General features: G+C 43.9%; 3 protein-coding genes across 7 annotated transcripts; 1 reads left to right on the top strand and 2 right to left on the bottom strand.

The window, feature by feature from the left end:
- Positions 1–4,036: 4,036 nt before the first annotated feature.
- LOC106810357 (ADP-ribose pyrophosphatase, mitochondrial-like) lies at positions 4,037–8,742 on the bottom strand. Of its 5 annotated transcripts, none has more exons than XM_014813676.1 (9): positions 8,721–8,742; positions 8,013–8,111; positions 7,487–7,674; positions 7,049–7,150; positions 6,739–6,825; positions 6,040–6,151; positions 5,644–5,787; positions 4,893–5,025; positions 4,037–4,555 (listed from the first exon to the last, which is right to left on the bottom strand). In XM_014813676.1, exons 2-9 carry the CDS (start codon positions 8,073–8,075, stop codon positions 4,458–4,460), a joined length of 927 nt encoding a protein of 308 aa, XP_014669162.1. In that variant the 5' UTR covers positions 8,076–8,111; positions 8,721–8,742; the 3' UTR covers positions 4,037–4,457. The 5 variants fall into 5 exon arrangements, with proteins under 5 accessions (XP_014669162.1, XP_014669159.1, XP_014669160.1 ...); XM_014813673.1 differs by lacking the exon at positions 8,721–8,742 and adding an exon at positions 8,520–8,676; XM_014813674.1 differs by lacking the exon at positions 8,721–8,742 and adding an exon at positions 8,520–8,676 and having other exon boundaries at positions 8,013–8,105.
- A 1,958-nt stretch (positions 8,743–10,700) lies between these two features.
- Positions 10,701–16,155, bottom strand: LOC106810363 (zinc transporter 6-like). Its single transcript, XM_014813686.1, is given in 6 exon segments — positions 10,701–10,840; positions 10,843–10,924; positions 10,926–11,443; positions 11,446–11,487; positions 11,490–11,640; positions 16,079–16,155. Coding segments are annotated over 6 exon segments (882 nt in total). The 5' UTR covers positions 16,091–16,155; the 3' UTR covers positions 10,701–10,763.
- Positions 16,156–16,219: 64 nt separating this feature from the next.
- On the top strand, positions 16,220–19,832 carry LOC106810361 (zinc finger protein 93-like). The gene is made up of 2 exons (XM_014813683.1): positions 16,220–16,353; positions 16,885–19,832. The coding sequence occupies exon 2, from the start codon at positions 16,985–16,987 to the stop codon at positions 18,701–18,703; it is 1,719 nt and encodes a 572-aa protein (XP_014669169.1). The 5' UTR covers positions 16,220–16,353; positions 16,885–16,984; the 3' UTR covers positions 18,704–19,832.
- Positions 19,833–19,909: the final 77 nt, after the last annotated feature.

Here is a 19,909-nt window from a genome sequence, read left to right as displayed (position 1 = left end):
ACTGCTAAACGAATTAGCAGACGAAATTGATACAAATTGAATTTAGAAGTAAATGAATGAATGAAAAATGAAATAAAGTTGAAATAGATTGCAAATTGACGTCAGAAATGTTAGATTCGCATTCGCCAGATTTTTCGTCGCCATCTTGTAAACAACCCGCGCGCTGAGCAAACAGCGTTTTGAATTTGCGCGCAAACGCTCGCGAGCGCTCGCTCGCGCAGTGTCGTTCAGACGGCGAGCGCTCGCGAGCGCTCGCGAGCGTTCGGTCTCCTGAACACGCCTCTGGACTGTAGTACCTGAGGCTGATACGACAACGCCCCCTTCAGCGTAACTAATTGACGTCGTAAAAAATGTAATGTACTGTGGAGTGGAGTGTCTAGTCTACACAGTATGCTACTGTAGATTGGTATCATGAATATATGTATTTTATATCTTCTAATTTCTATATCTATATTAAATACATTTTTAAGAGAAATTTTACTACACTACTAGTAAAAATTGGATGACAGAAGAGTGATTCGATCATTGATTGGATAAAGATAGAAAATATATGACGGGAGATGTGCTATGCTTGATATATAGTGTTTGTAACTTCTCAATGCGTTCTTTGTCCGTTTTCCAGAATGACAAACTCGTGTCACAAAAAATGTGTCCCGCCAAAATATCGAGAAGGAGACCTGAGTAAGGGCGAGGCTGTTTGCTTAGATAGATGTGTGGCAAAGTACTTGGATATACACGACAAGATTGGCAAAAAACTAACGCAGATGTCCATGCAGGACGAAGCTATGGTGAAACAGTTGCAGCAGCAGCAGTCGTAACCCTAGAACTCTTCAACTAGAATGGCAACGGAATTTCCGTGCAGGAGTAGGAAATTGTAGGTTTTGGTCAACCATGCCACGGGATTCGCAATGTCAGGAGAGATAAGGCCGAGAGGACAGCATTGGATAAAATGATGGTTCAACCTTTGGTTCCAGCCTATGCACCGAGTAGAAACCGAGAATATGTCAATTTATTTCACATTGAAATGAGTACATTTTATTCTCATTTTGTTGTTTAAATGTGTCAGGTCAAAGCAAGTGTAGAATCTTTGAGCATATGTGTTAAAATTAAACCTTGTTGCATAGACTCGCTACTGCCAATTTTTTTTCATATAATGGCATCACGTGTTTCAAAGAAATCCCAGTGAATAAATACAGTTTTATTTAATTGAACTGTTTCAAAATTTTATCACAATGTTACTTGGATCAACTTTAATTTATTACATTCAATAATACCTAAAATATATGTAAAGGCAATATCACAACATTTTATCATGCTATTAGACATTCATATAAATTGGTTTACTTTTTAAATTCTGTGATATAAGAAAGACTTAATTTACGAATATCGATATACGACCAAACACAAAATTAGTGAACACTTCGTGACTGTATATTTATATTTAAAATTAATTAATGCAAAATTATCAATGTTAGAAAAAACATTACATTTCTGTTAATCTATATCTATACTATAATTTGGCTAATCTTGTGTGTGTGTGTGTGTTTGTTTGTCCTCGCTTTTCGCCCTATGATTTGTCACTCAAATCGCGCTAACTGAAGATATATTCAGAATCACCACGTCTGGGAGATGGTTCTGGCTGAGAAAAAAATTTAAAAAAGTTTCAGTATTAAGTATTAAGTCAAAAATTCGAAAAAAATGCTATTCGTCAATAGATGGCAGTGCGTACAGCAGATCCACATCACATACGTGGGAATTACACTGCGTCTCTTGACTGCCGCCGTATGAGCATATTCAGAATCACCACACGTCTGGGAGATGGTTCTGGCTCAAACAAAAATCTATTCCTCAATAGATGGTGCTACGTCTCAGATCCCCCCTCTGCAGATTCCCCCTGCTCACTCTGCTTTGACGTACATCGTACTGACACAGTAGTCGGTGGCCAGTAGCTGTGCCAGTGTTCTGTTGTACCCAGTGCAGTGGTTTTCTTTTCAGTTACATGAAATATTTTATCAAAAACTTTATCTGTGTCACTTACATGGAGTTTATATTTAAAGACAACATTTGCTGGTTCTACGGGTATACTTTCTGCTAGTATATATAAAGTTGTTCAGCCGAATTAGTCCGTACTCGCGTAACTAGATAACTCCGCAGCCTAGAGGAAAACTAAAGATATTTTCAGAATCAGCACGTCTGGGAGGTGGTTCTGGCTGAAACAAACATTTAAAAAAGTTAAAAAGTTAAAAATTGATAAAAATTCTATTCATCTATAGATGGCGGTGCGTACAGATTAACATCACGTGCGTGTGAATCCATGGTGTATACACTTAACGGCACAGTAGCCTAATTGCTAGAACATCCGTCTCCTACACCGGGATTCCGGGTTCGAGTCGCAGCTGGGGAACTTTTTTTCCTTTTTTTTCCTTTACCTACCTCTTTAGTATGTATTATTTTTAATTTTCTACTTTTTAATTGTAATTTTTTATTTTTAATGTCTTATCTTTTGATTTCTTATTATTTTTACTGTTTGGGATGGGATGGGATGGGATGGCATGGAATGGCATGGGATGCGATGAGATGGGATGGCATGGGATGGGATGGGATGCGGTGCGATGGGATGGCATGGGATGGATGGATGCATGCATGGATAGATAGATAGCAGGGCTTGAAACTCCCGCTCGCCCGAGGCTAGTAGAATGTCTGGGCTGACCAGCCCTGTTGGCGAGTGGGAATGCCTACCAGATAACATATTACTAGTACTTTTTCAGCAACTACTAACCCGACCGAACTCGTAATACATCAACACAATGATGCAGCAACATAGTAAAATTGCAAAACCTAAACTTAACAGTCACGATACCTCGGACAATAAAATCGGTTCCATTCCAACCACCATGCTGCTCTATTCACAAGCTCATGCCAATCCCCTCACAGTGTATACGCAATACTTTTCTGTTCTACTTTCTGTTTACGTTCGTGGACCGGTTAGTTTACGTTTCAGCTGATCTCAGGGTTAAACACTACAATCCCTCCCCTTTTCAAACGAAAAGATGATTTCAATTTGACGTTTGCTAAATATCAAATTAGAAACTAAACTTTACTTATAGTAATACTTATAGAGAGTTGGAATCATCCTGGTTAATATACAATCCAGTCTCTGTGTCTATAATTGACGTGGAATAGTAGTCACGGTTTTGTCAGGTACTGTTATGAAAATAACCTCTTTAAACCTACATTCCTGTAATTGATATTCTAAGCCTTTTATAATACGATGTTCATCCTAACACTAGCATAACACGCTTCTATGTGGCTTATATTCAGTCAACTAAGCAATACAACTCTACAAATCTCAAACTAACACAAACATGATAACTCAACTTATAACTCTATACTGTAATTGTACTAACTACTAACAAACTCTGTACTTGTAGTAGAGAATTACTAGAGTAGTAGAGATATAGTCACAAACGGTTCAAATTAAACGTGAACTTTCACATTTCCGTAGACTGACTAATAGTTCTAATTGTTACTATAAGGAATTATTCTGCTCTTATAACATAGTACTGATGTATTTGTATATATGTATACATATATATATATATTGAATCTATGCTAAATCAAAATTTTCACAAAGTCAAGGAATTTCGCAGAATGTATCTCGGAGGGGCTAAAATCAAAACCCAGATCTCCCCCCCCCCCCCCCCGCAAATGGCAAAATTGTGCTCACTGCGTAGCTTCAGCGCGGCACTTCAGAAAAGTAAGGGCTGGGAGATTTTACAGGTCACTAGCCCTGCTGGCTACTGAACATTTTAGGTTAGTTTCAAGCCCTGGATAGTTATATTTTTTGGGGTATTTTCCTTTCAACCAAGCGGTCACCAACTGAGTAACGCCACCGATTTCCCCTGGCAACGCCGGGTATCCTGCTAGTAACTATATAACTGAATGTCAGTAAGCTTGTCAAGCATAATGCTTTTAACTAATAATACAATTATTACTTGATATGCGATTTTTAAATAAATCTCTACACATAGAAACCTACAATTGTCCTGACATTTATTGATTTGGTATGTAAATTATACATATAACATATAAAATAATTTCACTGATGTAACAGTAAATATAACGCAAGTTTCATACATTTGTATGCTACTACACAATTCAGAATCCAAGTTTAGGATCAATTCTCGAATAGTACATTTTTAATATTTTATTCATGTAGGCCTACACACAATTATAAGGTATGTGAATGAATTTAGTTCGGATATATCGCAGCAAGAAATTATCTACGCGGAAAGGAATGGCAGTTGGAAATGTTCATAATTCTACGATGGCATAATTAGTGAAATGATACCCAATTAATGCTTTGCCATTAAACTACACCATAACAAGGTGCATGCACACGTGTATACATTAACCATCGCATGTTGTTGCACACCCCTGGAAGTCTTACACATCGGTTACCAGTGGGCACAATGGTTACCAGCCACTTTCTCCACAAAGTCGGCGTGGCTAGCAAAAAGGCACAGAGTTCTACTGATGTCCGTCCATCGCACACCTGCCAAGAGGTGTTGGAAATTCAAGGATATTTCAAGACAACGGAATTAATTTTCATCGTCAAAAGTCAATCTTACTCCTGACATCTTACAGATTTGTAGTATCTAAAAAATTATATATCATGGCATCGTTAATCTAGTAAGATTTTTATCATTTTAATGAAAAATTCTTTTCATAACCAATACATTTAAAGCAGTGCCATGTTAATTTTTATCATAAAAATTGCATTTAATTTCATATAGTTTTATTGATAATATATCGTATGATTTTATGTAGCATGCTCTGTTTCAACATACGAATAAACCATATACTTAATAACTTGAAAATCTCAGACGCACCTATAGCATCGTCGCCAGCGTGCAACGCAAACTTGCCCAGGCTATTTCCTGACTCATCGTGAAAGTTCACCGCTACCGTCTCCATCCATGAGTTGTCTGTGTTGCGTGGGTCATCCACATAGCCTCTGTAGACCTTTTGTACGCCAACAGCAAATCAGCAGTAAGTCTGGGATATATCTAACGTTAACTGCTGGTTCAGCTGTTTAAACCGTTAAGACAGTGAGAGTAGCCTCACAATACATGGGTAACAAAAACCGTACACATATATCAAGCTTGCGCAAGAAGATGACTACATAAACTGTTACAATTCTTCTTGATTAGGTAGTTGGTAAACTGTTTCAGAACTACGGCCATTTCTCAAATAGAGTGGAACGCTATAGGAAACCTGATCAGCATCTCATATGATTGTACTGCAAGTTTAACGTGTGCTTGTTTCATGTCTTCTAACATTTTCATGCCTGTAATGTCTTTGCTATATCGCAAAATCAGCATATGAATCATAGAGCAGCTTGTGTTGAGGATACTGTATTTGTTCCTATCGATGTTGCCACCTATCGAGAAAGGAAATCATGGAACAGAGTTTCCGGGGGCAACCAGCTTCCACGTTGGACGTTAGAAATAAAGATACTAAAACGTATCTGCATCTGTTTAATCCTTTTGTGAGCACCACAATGCGTTTCTACGTTCCCACATATTTTTCCACGTTCTCAAACAATAAGTGTGATTACTGGAGAGCTTCATCATATATCACCTCCACGCCGCCGGCGAACAGCTTCTCCATGGCTTCCTTTACACCTTGTGCCTCACTCTGATTCAGCTCCAGAGTGTTGAGGGCTTCCTCTCCGAATTCCCTTATCAGCGTGGTCGATATAAGCTCACCGGGGTCAACCATGCCCTGTGACAGAACACACATGGTGCTTTCACACGTACACGCCTTTCGCATATATACCCCTAACATTTTACTTACTTTTCAACTTTTAAGTTATTCTACTATAAAATTATCTCATCGGCGATGCAGAAATCACGAAATTAAATTCCGCGACAGCAGGAATTCTATCGAGTGGCGTAACTCCGCAACAGTGCAAGACCTTTATATGTGTAATCAATAATTGTAATAATATGTGTAGGAACACGATCGGTTGGTTACCCCTGGAATGGCCCATTCAAGCGTGTCTCCTCGTTGTACAGAAACAAACTGGAGTATAGGGCTGTTGGTGTCCTTGTCCACCTGTATTTCTCCACCTGCACCCCTTTTCCACCTAAAATCGTAGCAAATTGGACTGTGGAGGGTGGCTATATATAAGGTAACACAATAATATTGATACCATTCTATAAATGTTGACAGGTTCTAATTAATGCGTCTCAAGCTGGAACAGGATTCTACGTTACAAGTTACTAAAATTTTATGTGCTCCACGGTCCTCCCCAGGTATCTCAGAAGACATGTCATTTATGGACAGACGGAGGGGGGGGGGGGGGGGGTCAAGGAGGGGGTTATATTATTTGGCGTCAAATACATGTGTCATAAGCATCCCAAATATACAAGTATACTCGATCAGTTCAGAGGTCGATCTGTGAAAACATAGTATGACTGAGACCGTCTAAAGTAAATACTGATGGAAATTAACGTATGTCGATTAGGCAATTTAGGCATTGTGGAAGATTTATCGGATGTAGTAAATTAGCATCAGCTTTCAAGACATGTTCGTCCTGACATGCGTTAAAGGCGTCGGAAGATCACTGTGCTGTGCACATAGCCTTGGGACAGAGGTGAAAAGGTGGGAAATCTATCGACCACCAACATTCATCAGACGACAAAAATAACACATTATGTTGTATGTACGAACCTTGTCACTATAGGATCTGCAGCATGGTTAGGTCCCCACTTGCCTAAACATCCACGCCCAACTATGCCTGTTCTTCCAACCGGATTTCTACAATGCACAAATCGATAGAATTAAACACAGCTGAAGTATCTTTTCCCATTAAAAAATAATTCGTGTAACAAAAGTGATACATGTAAATGTATATATGCCTTACAATCCACATTCTGTTTGTGCAGGCTGAACACCTAGTGTTAATGGCTATATGTACAATATTGTGTGAATATGCATCTGCTGGCATCAGGTAAAAAGGCTAATCACAAAGTGTCAATACCTTGGCCTGTCATTAACTATCGTGTACTCGCTAAAGTGGCTCCTCCTATTCACATTACATGCTTTGTCCAATGCATTCCAAGCAGGATGGAAGCCACCATCGCTAAATGACAAAAAAACAAAAACAAAAACAAACAAACATGAGAATTGATAATATAATTTCGTGATTTGGTGACTCCTACATCACTGATGATATGGTTTAATTTTATTTATTGCAAACTTATCTGGTCGTATGATGCTGCCAATAAACAAAATTGTTGGGTGCTATATACTGGGAAGTAAGGGACATGGAAGTTAACACTTCCTAGATGACAGACAATTATGAACTTCTTCTAACCCGACACATGAAAAGACTGCACCTATAGTGGGCAGTGACGATTTCGCATGCATTGTCATCATCTTGCTGGACATGCATGCATTCGCATGCATACGTGCACACCTGATATCTGGATCTGCCCATGAGGGGCGGGCAAGTACGCTCTCTGCCGTGTACTCTGCGGGGCTGTATTCGGGGAACGATACGTCCCAGCCGACTTTGTCGTCGGGAACCGAAAAACGACTGGCGTGTGAGTGCGGGTACTGGCCAACACGACAGTTCTTGTGCAACTTCCTCATAACTGTGGCCGACTAAAACGAGAAGAGGCGATATACGAGGTGACACCATCAACATTATTTTCTTGGATGCAGCTTCATCAATACTATAGCCATAGGTTCAAGGATGTATTAGGTAACACCAGTGAATTTTCGCAATGTGCGACATGTGCAAATGTGCAAATGTAGACAGCTATTCTATCCTTGGGCCAATACTTGCATGATTAATTTTACCAAGAGTAGATAATATAACTATAAGTATATAGATTGTTATTATCTACTCTTGGTTTTCCTGTGTCCCTATACTTCATACTATTATATTCATCAGTGAATACAAGCACATTCCAGATGGAAAACTGGTGGTACGTACGTACCTCAATTACGCCCTTCGCTGTCTTGCATGTATTGTGAACTCCTTGGCTAACTATGCCTCCCATGTATCTTGTGCCACCTGCCCTTTCACTCACCTGCGACTAACAGTAAACGAACAGAACGTTTTACTAATGACACACAAACTGGTAATTCACTGACAGACATTCATAGTCATATATACCACTTTGAGCTAAAAGAATTATTGGCAATAACTAACTGTATATATATATAATAATAATATATATATATATATATATATATATATATATAATATATATATATACTGTATAGATATATGCAAAAAAGTTGTTTTTAAACATGGGTCATCACCTGCTCAATGGGCCGTGGTATGACTATGAATGTCTGTAATGACTGAATAATATTGAGATTAGATATATACATAATACAGTGTCACTGCATATGGTTACTGTCAGACGACTCAGTGTTCCCTGAATCCCACCTCCCGGGCGATGGAGACGCCCATGCACAAGCAGTGCTTACGGACTCACCTTACATATATCACACGCAGAAACTACGTGGGCTGGCTGCCAATATAATCCCGTAACAATAAATATAATATAATGATATATGACGTGAAGACGAAAACGTGAAAGTGAAGACGAACGCATGCACTATAAAGCCTAAAGTAAAGGCACTGTAGTGTTGTTGTTATTTGTTTTACGCGAGCACAAGTTTACTATTACGGTTACCTGCTTAACACCGCATTAACAATTTTCGCCCGGTAACCGTTAACCGAGAGTTTGTGCTGCGATTTTGAAAGACGGAACTGAGAAGAAAACGGGAGAGAGAGGGGGAAGAGATGGAGATATGAGATCACGAGAGAGAGCGAGAGAGGCGCGAGAGAGAGAGAGAGGGGGAAGAGATGGAGATATGAGATTGCGAGAGAGAGAGGCGTGAGAGAGGGGGAAGAGATGAAGATATGAGATCGCGCGCGCATGAGAGAGAAAAAGAAGAATTGAGGAAAAGGGGGAGAGAAAGAGGGAGAGGGAGAGGGCGACAGAGTGAGGATGGATTGGAGGAAAGGGGGAGGGAGCGAGAGAGAGAGGAAAAAAAACAGGTGGTGCATGGGATCGAGCAACACGATATACAACTACATAAGTATATCGTAAAAGGAAGTTGGTCGATGTACTCAATCGTCAGAAGAAGGGTAAGAAATTGCGTAAATATAAAGCGTGTTTTTTATGTCTCATTTTTAATGATCGAATATATGTTTAAAACGACTTACAATCAACGTCACTCTTCTTGTATTATGCAAATAAAGCGCAAAATTAGGCAAAATATAGAAAACCACTGCTGCACTAAAAATATACTGCTTATATATAATATCAGAAGTGAATAATAATCTATTAATCTAAGAGTGAATCTATTATTATTTACCCCTGATAATATGCAACTTAATTATTATTAATATTAATTTAACAAAGTTGAGCCAATACCATGAGCAACTTTGACACAGTGACCAGCAAACAAATTTCAAGTTGCTTACCATGTTTGCGACTAATCAGAGACTAGAAAGATTGAAATTAGCAAATTTCCAAAATATTGCAATCACACGCTCTGAAATGCCTCGTCCTGTTACTAGGTAATAATTTAGTAATTTTTAATCATAACAACTAATAGTGCAAACTCTCAGATATTACTATTCATTTGCCATATATGTAATATCTTGCTGGGAATCAGCCTCAGTGTTGGCGATGTTATATTTCCAACACCAGGTAGCAACAACTGAATTCACATGTTTTCCACAAATATATACATGTATGCTAAAACCTCGGTCACAAAGACTAAAACTGTGGAATGAAATGATTAACGTACTGATGCTAAATATATTTCTTTGATAAAGCACTTCCCTAGGTATTATGTTGGTAAACACAGCCTTACTGAAAGGCCTCACATATATGTACACTCCCACACTTTTATCGCAATTAAACGACAATGACTGGCAATAGACAATTTTAGTCAAAAGTACTGTACTACGAATATGGATTGAGTTACATAACAGCAGGGGTGAATAACGACAGATATCTGTCATTATTTACCCACTGAGTATATATCAACAGTGATATGAATGAAGTAGTCTGAACTCAGTAGTCTGAACAGTGCTATATCACGAACTTTTGTTACAGACGCACACGCAATTGTCACCACCGTTCTGCTAGATGGCTAGTTTTGAAGCGACAGAGATTCCTGTATAGTTATTAACATTGCCAGAGTTCACAACAGCCTAACCGCCGCCACCGCCAGTGTCAAACTCTCCGATCCCCAAACTCTGCTGATACTGATTCGCGTGGCTGTGGCCGGCACCCCCGCGCTCCTGAACGTGATGCTGATGATGGCCGTGACCGTGATGTTGACGATGATCCGGCGACTCGGGCGGCGGAGCGTCGAATCAGACGTACGTCGCGGCGGACAGCGCGCGCCGGACAGCCTCCGCCTTGCAGCGGCACGCCCAAACCAAACCTACAGCGCGGTGGCGGCGCCACGCCGTCTTCGTCCAAGGCCCGGCAAAAAGCCAGGGAGGGGCAGCAGCCCGCCCGACCACGGCCGGCCCCGCGAAACCCACGCCCCCCGCTCCAGGTCAGTCCCCCAATTGCAACCCACCCTGAGCTATATGGGTGGAGCCCCCCCCCGGACGAGGCCCGAGGGCGGCTCCGAAGAGCTCGTGCGCGACGGACCACTGTTCGTCACGCATCGTCCGGCTAACGCGCACGCCGCAGCAGTGGCAGGTGATCTCAGCAGCGTCCGCCGAGCGACACCGTCCAGAAGTGCTCGTTGCGAAACTCGAGAACGCCGTCCAGCGTCGCCGCCCCCGCAGCGCCTTGTCCAACTGCCCGACGACGTGCGGTGGCGCCGTCTGCAGAGGAGATTCGCGCGCGAACCCGCCATCCACGCGCCATCGTCCCGAAGGTCATCGCCGCGACGACGATTGCCGCGATGGAGTCGGCGGCGAAGTACGCGTAGCGTCGACGATCGCCGCGGCGACGACGACGACGACGAACGCGGCGGTCGCGAAGAGCGCGTAAGAACGGCGTCGACGCGGGGAGGAGCGCGCGGCTGAGCCCCGGCACGACGCGGCAGACGCCGTGGCTCACGCCCGACGCGTGCTCCTGCAGCCAGCTCGAGCTGGCCGCGTGCGCCACGTGGTCGAGCGCGGCGCCGCCGCACCCGTAGATGGCCGACGGCTCGCGCGCGAGCGCGACTGGCGCCGGCGGCGGGACGCGGGCCGGCGTCGGACACTCGCTGCGAGAGCAGACGCTCCACGCTCTCCTTGACGATAAGAGCAGACGCCGAGCTGCGCAAGAACGGTCGGTCGCGAACACCGCTAGCACCTCCAGACGCTCGTACCCGAAGCAGAAGACGGAGGAGGGCCCCTGCTGCTCGACCCACGCGCTGAGAAGGCAGGTCGCGAGCAGAGAAGGTCGAAGACGACGAGATAGGTGTAGGCGGCGAGCGCCTGCTGTTCGTCTGCTGGCAGAGCGTGACGAGCGCCGCCGTGGCGACGACGACGGCCGCGGCGACGGCAACGACACGGCGCGCCTCCCGCACGCGCAGGACGACGGTCAGCTCGCGGAGGATCCCCATGACGACAGTGGTGGAGGTCCACCGACTCTGAAATGACGAGAAGCGGACGGGATGCTCGCAGATTTTCGTCGACGCAGATCGCAATTTCGTGTCGAGTGAAAAACGTGTATGCAGGAATGCACCCTATGTTTATCTACTTTTTCTGATTGCTACTCACTGTTAAAATAATGCTTGAATAGGTTACACGCTCGAATAGTTATACTATACGTAGACAGAACTAAGACCAGAGCGAACTCAAAAAGACGAAGACTGAACACTGTCACTGACACTATAGAGTATAGTATAGAGTACAGTCTTTACTTCTCCGTGACAGTCTACACTGAACAGAACGGTGAACCGAACAACCCACTTAACAGTTAATTAAACTTTGAGTTAGGCTCATAGGTCTATGTCCCCAGGGTACTGCCGGAACGTACCCTGGTAACTATCTGATATGGTTAGGGTTAGGGAGTAGGCGTAGGCGACTCCCTAGACTCGTTAGTGGAGTAGGCGAGGTACGGTCTGGCATATTAGATAGTACCAGCAGCGCATATAAATCACGTTGATTTATATGCTCTGGTACCAGGGTACGTTCCGGCAGTACCCTGGGGATATAGACCCTCTCAGCTTTAGTTAGTTTTACCAGAAGCGGATTCAAACCGTATTTGCCGCATTGGGAAATACGGTCTAGATTTCAAAGTGCCCTTCGAAATTTTGCGCTCACTGTGGGCTGGTGTGCCATTTTTGGGCGATGTGCCCTTTAAATCTGGAAAAATACTGTCTAGCCTCAGCCCTGGAACCGGCCTTGCTTTAGTGCTTACACTTACAGTTAATTAAACGTTGAGTTAGTCTTACACTTACTCCCTGTACATACTTAGTACTGTTGTTACTTAGTTGTGTTACACTTACAGTGTCACTGGCATTATCTACAATTCAGGATGGCTGGCAAACCACACGTGTCACAGGCACTTGAAGCGTTTCAATAAAATATAATGCTAAATAAATACGAAATCTAATACTAGTACTACAAAATTCTTAATGTTCTATATCTCTCTTTCACCTATTATTGCCGACAGTTTCCTGTAAATTCCGTGTAAATGCTCTATGCACACACACTACCCGGCCGCCATTGCCGGAGGAATGGAATAGGAAAGCGCTCGACTCAAATCCGCTCGACGCTCGATGGATTTCACACGATTACAACACAAAGACACAACCATTCTACTCCATCTTTGTTTCAATTCAACAGCGATGTTACTTGTTAGAAATACAGACTGTCTCTGTTCGTAACCGACCTCTGTCACGCGAAATCACAAAAACACTGGCGCGAAATTCGAGCGTTCGCATACGTTGCCGCAGTCAATGTAAATGTCTGCAAGTACATGTATAGGCGGCGCATTGCATTTTGGGAAACTACCACGCTGTTTTCCACCTCCCGTACGAGCCTCGCCATTGGAGCGTTGCAAAAACGTTGCAGCATTGCGGCACAAGAATGACGTCACGAATACCGCCGCTAGGTGTTTCCTGATTCCGGCAGACATTTACATTGACTGCGCAACGTTAGCGAACGCTCGAATTTCGCCAATGTTTTTGTGATTTCGCGTGACAGAGCTCGGTTTCGAACAGAGACAGTCTGTATTTCTAACAAGTGAACACTGCTGTTGAAATGAAACAAAGATGGAGTAGAATGGTTGTGTCTTTGCGTTGTAATCGTGTGAAATCCATCGAGCATCGAGCGATTTGAGTCGAGCGCTTTCCTACCTGCTATATATTTAACTGTCACTGTGCACCGTCGGCAATGGCGGCCGGGTAGTGTGTGTGCATAAAGCATTTACACAGAATTTACAGGAAACTGTCGGCAATAATAGGTGAAAGAGAGTATAGAAACATTAAGAATTTGTAGTACTAGTATTATATTTCGTATTTATTTAGCATTATATTTTATTGAAACGCTTCAAGTGCCTGTGACCACAGGCACTTGGAACGTCTCAATAAAACAAGTGCCCATAGCGACAGCGCTCATCTAACGTCTACTGGCGTGACTCTGTGGTGGAGTGGAGGGATTCTAGTAAACCCTGTTAGTCCAAAGTTGTTTCACATACACGCCGAAACAGTGGAATGCACAGGGATGGTATCAGGAACCTTCTCAAAAGAATGTTCGTTGGTCGTTATGAAAAGTTGCCACGAGATGGCGCGTACGTTTAAGTGTCTTCAGATTAAAGATGGAAGCTCCCATCATTCGTAGTAGCAACAACTATTGCAAGACAGAATAGGTAAGCACTCATCCATTTACCTACGCAAGCCTACAGGCTGCAAATTGCAATAGAGAGCTGCCACCTGCAACCAATTAACGCAGGCAAAAACTGCCCCAACACATGCACTGGCAGCAGCCACTGGCAGCTGGCATACGTTACATGTAACATATCTGACAGTACAGAATGACATAGAAATTATACGATTTAAGGAACACACCCTTCTTTAACCAAATTTAGCTTTTGAAATTTCACTGTGACATTGTAGCCTCATACATCCAGGCATGTATAGATTCTACTAGCAAAACCCGGCAGTCAAATTCTTTCTAACAGACAGTCACAACAAATCCAAGTTTAACCCTCCTCTAGGGTCAAAAGGTTATCTGACACTTACTCTTCGCCATTAGACGCCAAGGGACATTTCATGTCCTTTCAATAAAGCCATAAAAATGCTGAGTCACGCTCGAAACAAAAAGTTTTTCAACTCGCTCCCGTCAGACCATGTCCTCAGAAAATGTCTAAAATCTGCCCTGTGCCCACTGACTTTGACCTGTGACCTCTCAATTTCGGCACCAGAGTGATGGGCGTTTTCCTACATGAGCATACACCGACTATCAACGGAGCCTCAGGTCGAGGCCGTTTAGATTTGTGCCGAATTCGCATTTCCTCCCTATACCTTAAGTTAAGGAGTGAATGTTCCCCCTTCTTTTACACCTCTTGACCTTTGACCTTTGACCCCCAGCTTCGACATCCCAACCTCGTTTTCGGATTACCCCACCCCCACGTCCCGATATCGTGACCGTACGTCGAGCGGTTAAGATTTTGTGCCCAACTGTTGACGGAGCGGACAGTCGGACGCTCGGACGCTGGACGCACGCGACGCACCGGACGGACGATCAAGCGATTCTACAAGCTGCATCTGACTATGTCAGATGAGCTAAAAATTAATGGTAAATAAACACGAAATGTAGGACCAAAGTCTTAATGTTTCTCTACTCTATTTTGCCTATAATCACCTGTAATGCCGGTCATCTATCGCTGCAACACATGTCTGCGGCCACCAAAACAACATGAATAAGAGAGCAGGTAGGAAAGCGTGATCACGAAATTCGTTCGACGCTCGCTTCATTTCACACGATCACAGAACGAAAACACATCCAACAGCTCCCATCTTGGTATCTATGAGTACATAAATGTTCACTTGTTCGAATTATAACTCTGGCCTTTGTTCATACCTACTCCCGCCAGAGATATCTCGTGAAATCCTGCAGGAAATGTTCTCTCCGTAAAAATGTAAAGAGGACGTATCATCGGAAAATCCCTAATGGCGCTACTTTCGATCGATCGCTGTAGTCGTGTGTGTGTGACGTCATGCCCGTGCACATTGTGCTTGGCTTGGCGGGCCTCGAAATGGAGCTCGGAGGCCGGCAGCAGCTCATCCCGGCATGCAATGCGCCCCATTACTCGTGTATAAACAGACATCTCATCCTCTTTACATTTTCACAAAGAGAACATTTCCTGCAGGATTTCACGAGATATCTCTGGCGGGAGTAGGTAAGAACAAAAGCCAAGGTTATAATTCGAACAAGTGAACATTTATGTAGACATAGATACCAAGATGGGAGCTGTTGGATGTGTTTTCGTTCTGTGATCGTGTGAAATGAAGCGAGCGTCGAACAAATTTTTCAACCCCGCTTTCCTACCTGCTCTCTTATTCATGTTGTTTGTGCACGCAGCACAGCGCGGGCGTGTGGTGTACTTGTGTGTTGCAGATGAGCATTTGACCGGCATTTACAGGTGATTATAGGCGAAATGGAGTAGAGAAACATTAAAATTAAGACTTTGGTAGCCTACATTTCGTGTTTATTTACCATTAATTTTTTTTATTGAGACGTTCCAAGTGCCTGTGCCTGTGGCTGTGCCTGTGGCTGTGCCTGTGACTGCATTGCTCTTTCACAATCACTCATAACCCGACCAGGCTGAGGTTGAAAATTGAGGTTTGATGTATTAATTAGACCGGATACAGGCCCTTGGGCCTATTCCTGTAAACCGCTATTCTATTCAATTCTATTCTAAATCACTCAGTGAATCACACCTCCGTGACCTCGGTCCAGTGCTCTCACTTGTGCCTATGTAAAATTCCTCAACTGTTCGGCTGTAATTCATTGAGATGCATAAAAATTGTTTAAAGTGATCCCGTAATAGATTACTATTATCTAACAATATATTATTACTATTAATATCATTTACTCAATTACTGCTATTATCCTCACCTCAGCTGTTACAAACACCGTGGATGACTGACGACGATTTCAAGGGATATGACGTCACATTTCCCAAAATGCACCGAGTTGGCAACAACAACAACTTCCGTATATGGTTTTGTTTTGTCAGGAAATTTTTCGAAAATTATTCGAGAATTTCCGTAATATTGACAAGTTTGCGACGTGCCTAACATTTCTTGTAAGGGAATATTGTGCAAGAATTCATATAGAATCATTATTACTGGGTATGTTTATTCTAAGTCTTGCTAGAATTTAGAGATTGCACGAAATATAAATTTGCTATCAGCGAAACGTTTAACGAACCCTGGGAAAATGTAGACCAAAAATTGCGCCCAATCGCGGCTTTAACGATCTATCCATTATCGATCTATTAATTTCTATAGCAAAATATCATTTAATACATATACTTTCGGAATCTTGGTATTTTGAGGGCGGTGGGGTGTGCAGTGTGTGCTTTTGATAGTATCAGATAAAAATTCAAATTGTCCATCATTAAATTATGTCACTGTATTGTATTGACACTATATATGTCACTAATATTAATAATACTACCAACTCTACTTTAGATACAGAAAATGTCCTACTTCCACAGTAGTTAATCTCATGAAACTAACTGGAAAGAATTTCCCTCTAATCACCTTTCAAATGGCAAACGATGACCTTACCAACTGTATTTCCTGTTTGCCAGCATAGGGACTGCAATGGAACATTTTTTAATAAAATTTCTGCTTAAATCAGTTTGGTTTATTTCACAGATTGGATGTGTGGTTTTGAAACAACTGCAGACATTAAAGCAGCCCATGCATCATATGACAATGAGGATATGTGATTTTTGTGAGATTTTCTACAATTTCAATGGCAACAGCCATTGAACCTTTAGGAAAAGTCATGGCGATGCCGGTAAAATTGGAAGAACAACACGAGATCGTGACAAAATACGAATCCGAAGATGAGGCGCAGTTGCTTATTGCAAAAAATGAAGAAGAAATCGCCACGCGGTACGGCGAAGTTGCCGAGGAATCCGAATACGAGAATCTTAACGGCGTTACGTCGTTGTTCACCATACAGCTCGATCACAGCTACTGCACAACCCATCTCGCTCCGAAAGCCATTAAGCATCCAAAGTTGAGATCGTGTAACATCTGCGGCATCTCCTTCATGGAGACTAATTACCGACAGTCGTTAGCGAAGCATCTAATCGACTGCCACGCAGAGGAAGGCAAGGGCCAATGCGACATTTGCGGGCATCGATGCGAGAACTCGAAGAACAACTACTCGGCTGCGATCATCAAACACAGAGAAAAGCACTTCGCAAACCAAGGCCAGACGCAAAGCAGAAACTCGACGGGTCCGGGTAAACGAGCGAAGAGACTGTCCAAGACGGTAGACGCCAAGCAGTCTAGCGGGCCGACGACGATAGATGGCGTCACTGTCTCCGAGTCGGACGTCGTCGGTGAGGAATTCGTGGACGGCGGGGAACCGGCAGAAGCAAAGAAGACACGAAAGGAGAAACCGGTGATGGGGACATGCAAGAATTGCGGCAAGGGATTCAAATCGGAGGCGTGGCTGCAGCAGCACCTGCGGAAGCGTATCTGCTACGCGACGAAGCTCAAAGTCGAGGAGGAGACAAGCGAAGAGGAGAGCCTCAAATGCGAGCAGTGCAAGAAGGACTTTGTCAGCGAGGCGGCGCTGAAGCTGCACCGACGGCGCGACCACCGCGCCGGCGACAGATTCGAGTGTCCGACATGCCTTGCGACTTTTCCCACCTCCGCGAGCGTACAGCGGCACAAGAAGTCGTGCGTGCGTCCTCCGGCCAAGGGCCGCAAGCCGAAAGCAAAGACGACCAAGGCGGCGGCGGCGGCAGTGAAGGTGGAGGCGTCAGCGAACACTTGTGAGACTTGCTCGCGTCCGTTCCCCACCTCTCACGGCATGTCGCGGCACCAGGCGCTCATGCGCCACGGCAAGTATGCGAAAAAGGCGCTGGCGACGGCCGCCGCCGCGCCGAAACTCAATCGCAACTACAAGATGTTTGCGTGCGATACGTGTCCACGCGAGTTCCTGTCGCGGCGTGGCCTCTCCCATCACCGCATCAGCGAGCACCCGAAAGACCGGCTTGCCTGCGACTCGTGTGACGCAACCTTCCTCATGCCCGGCCGCCTCGAGGGGCACCGGAACAAATTCCACGCCGCCGCCACCGCGCCGGCGTCGTCGTCGTCGTCGCGTTGCGACGTCTGCAAGAAGACATTCCCGAAGCCGGCCGATCTCGCGCGGCACGCGGAGGACGTGCACGTCACGTGTGGCGTCTGCAAGCAGGCGTTCGCGACGATGCGTCAGCTGACGAAGCACGGGTCCGCGGCGCACAAGGAGAAGGATCTCGGCGTGCCGGAGACGAGGAAGCGATTCGCGACGCCCGCGGCCGGTCCCGCGATGAAGCCGTTGCCGCGGAAACCCGCCGCGCCGCAGCCCGACAAGAGTCCTGTCGTCGCGGCGAGGACGTCGACGAGAGCGAAGGTGATACCTGCCAAAGCGCGGGCGGTGTCGACGCGAGCGGGTCGGTCGAGAGCGCGAAAGTAGAGAACGGGGTGCAGCGTTACTCACGACGATTCCGCGGGTAGAGCGATCGTTGATGACGACCACGAGGAGGTAACGTTCGTAGCAATTTGATTCGTTCTTACTCAGGGAAAATAGGTGTTTTTAACCTGACTGTCGAGCGGGGGGGTATCGCATGCACGCCCATTGCTTTGCTGAGGCGGGGTCTGTTATGGTTTCGTAGTTTAACTTTGGGACGGTTTCCCACGGTACAAACTTTCTCGGTTTATTAGTGTTCTCCCAGTCTGAAAACGTTACGTAGAGAGACAACACTGAATATGGTAAGGATCATCATAGCTGTATTCAAAATTCTGACGATAAATTTGCGTCGCCATTACTAGTAGTTTGAAGTAAAATATTTAGGCTGTGGGGACAGTTGACTAAATATTGTTTTGAAAGTACTAGGTCTATGAGCAAAAGTATTAGGTGAGATAATCTGATAGGCAGCCATAGGCTAGATATCGATTACACAGCACACACGTCGAAGTACGCAGTTGAAGTGTCTATGCACCGGCTTCTATGAAACCCTAGTATATATATATATATATATTTGTACATAGATACATGTATGCGGGTGAAACACAAACGTAAGAGTGCTACGTTTAATGTGGCTGTCCAATCGTAAGTAAACCACATTAGCACCCTCATCTCATGTAGTGTCTGGTAAGATTGCATCGGAAAAATTCCCTGTCGAACTGAAGCACGAGGAACACAATGTCAGAATACAGGATTGCAGATGAAAGAAGATGACCAGTAGTATATTGCAGTGAGTAAGCATAGAAGTCGGATGTAGGTGGTATGTGGCTGTTTATTAATTAGAGATGTAATTCCCACCTTCCATTGATGAAACTTTGAGCAGCTTGTATGCAATGCAGTTTTTCTGTATATGATTGTAGATGATCCAGTATAACGATGCAACCTTTGAGGCTGCATTTATCGAGTTCTTATATAATGGCTTGTGATTACCATTTCAGATTGCATTATCGATACACTGGCTTTAATGAAATTGGTTACATTTGGTCATAAATTAACATAAGCCTAAGGCCAAAACAAAATATATGTGTGGTTACCGTTACATGCCGAAAAAAAATAGGGTACCGTAGGTAGGTAGGGAAAACATATTTTCTTGAAATATTTTATTTACGAATCATGTCCGAAGGATGTGCGTTGTGCCTTTTGAAGCAGGAACTG

The sequence above is a fragment of the Priapulus caudatus genome, unplaced genomic scaffold, assembly GCF_000485595.1.
Source record: "Priapulus caudatus unplaced genomic scaffold, Priapulus_caudatus-5.0.1 Scaffold435, whole genome shotgun sequence".
Classification (NCBI taxonomy): Eukaryota; Metazoa; Priapulida; class Priapulimorpha; order Priapulimorphida; family Priapulidae; genus Priapulus; species Priapulus caudatus.
The sequence above is the reverse complement of the archived record's forward strand: the minus strand, read 5'-3'. Positions and strand labels throughout refer to the sequence as shown.

Coding starts and splice junctions, on each gene's coding strand:
- LOC106810361 (XM_014813683.1), top strand. CDS start 16,985: ATGGCAACAGCCATTGAACCTTTAGGAAAAGTCATGGCGATGCCGGTA.
- LOC106810357 (XM_014813673.1), bottom strand. CDS start 8,639: ATGCGTTCGTCTTCACTTTCACGTTTTCGTCTTCACGTCATATATCAT. Junction 7,151..7,486: donor TGGGCAGATCCAGATATCAG/GTGTGCACGTAT, acceptor TTTGTCATTTAG/CGATGGTGGCTTCCATCCTG. Junction 4,556..4,892: donor CGCTGGCGACGATGCTATAG/GTGCGTCTGAGA, acceptor ACCTCTTGGCAG/GTGTGCGATGGACGGACATC.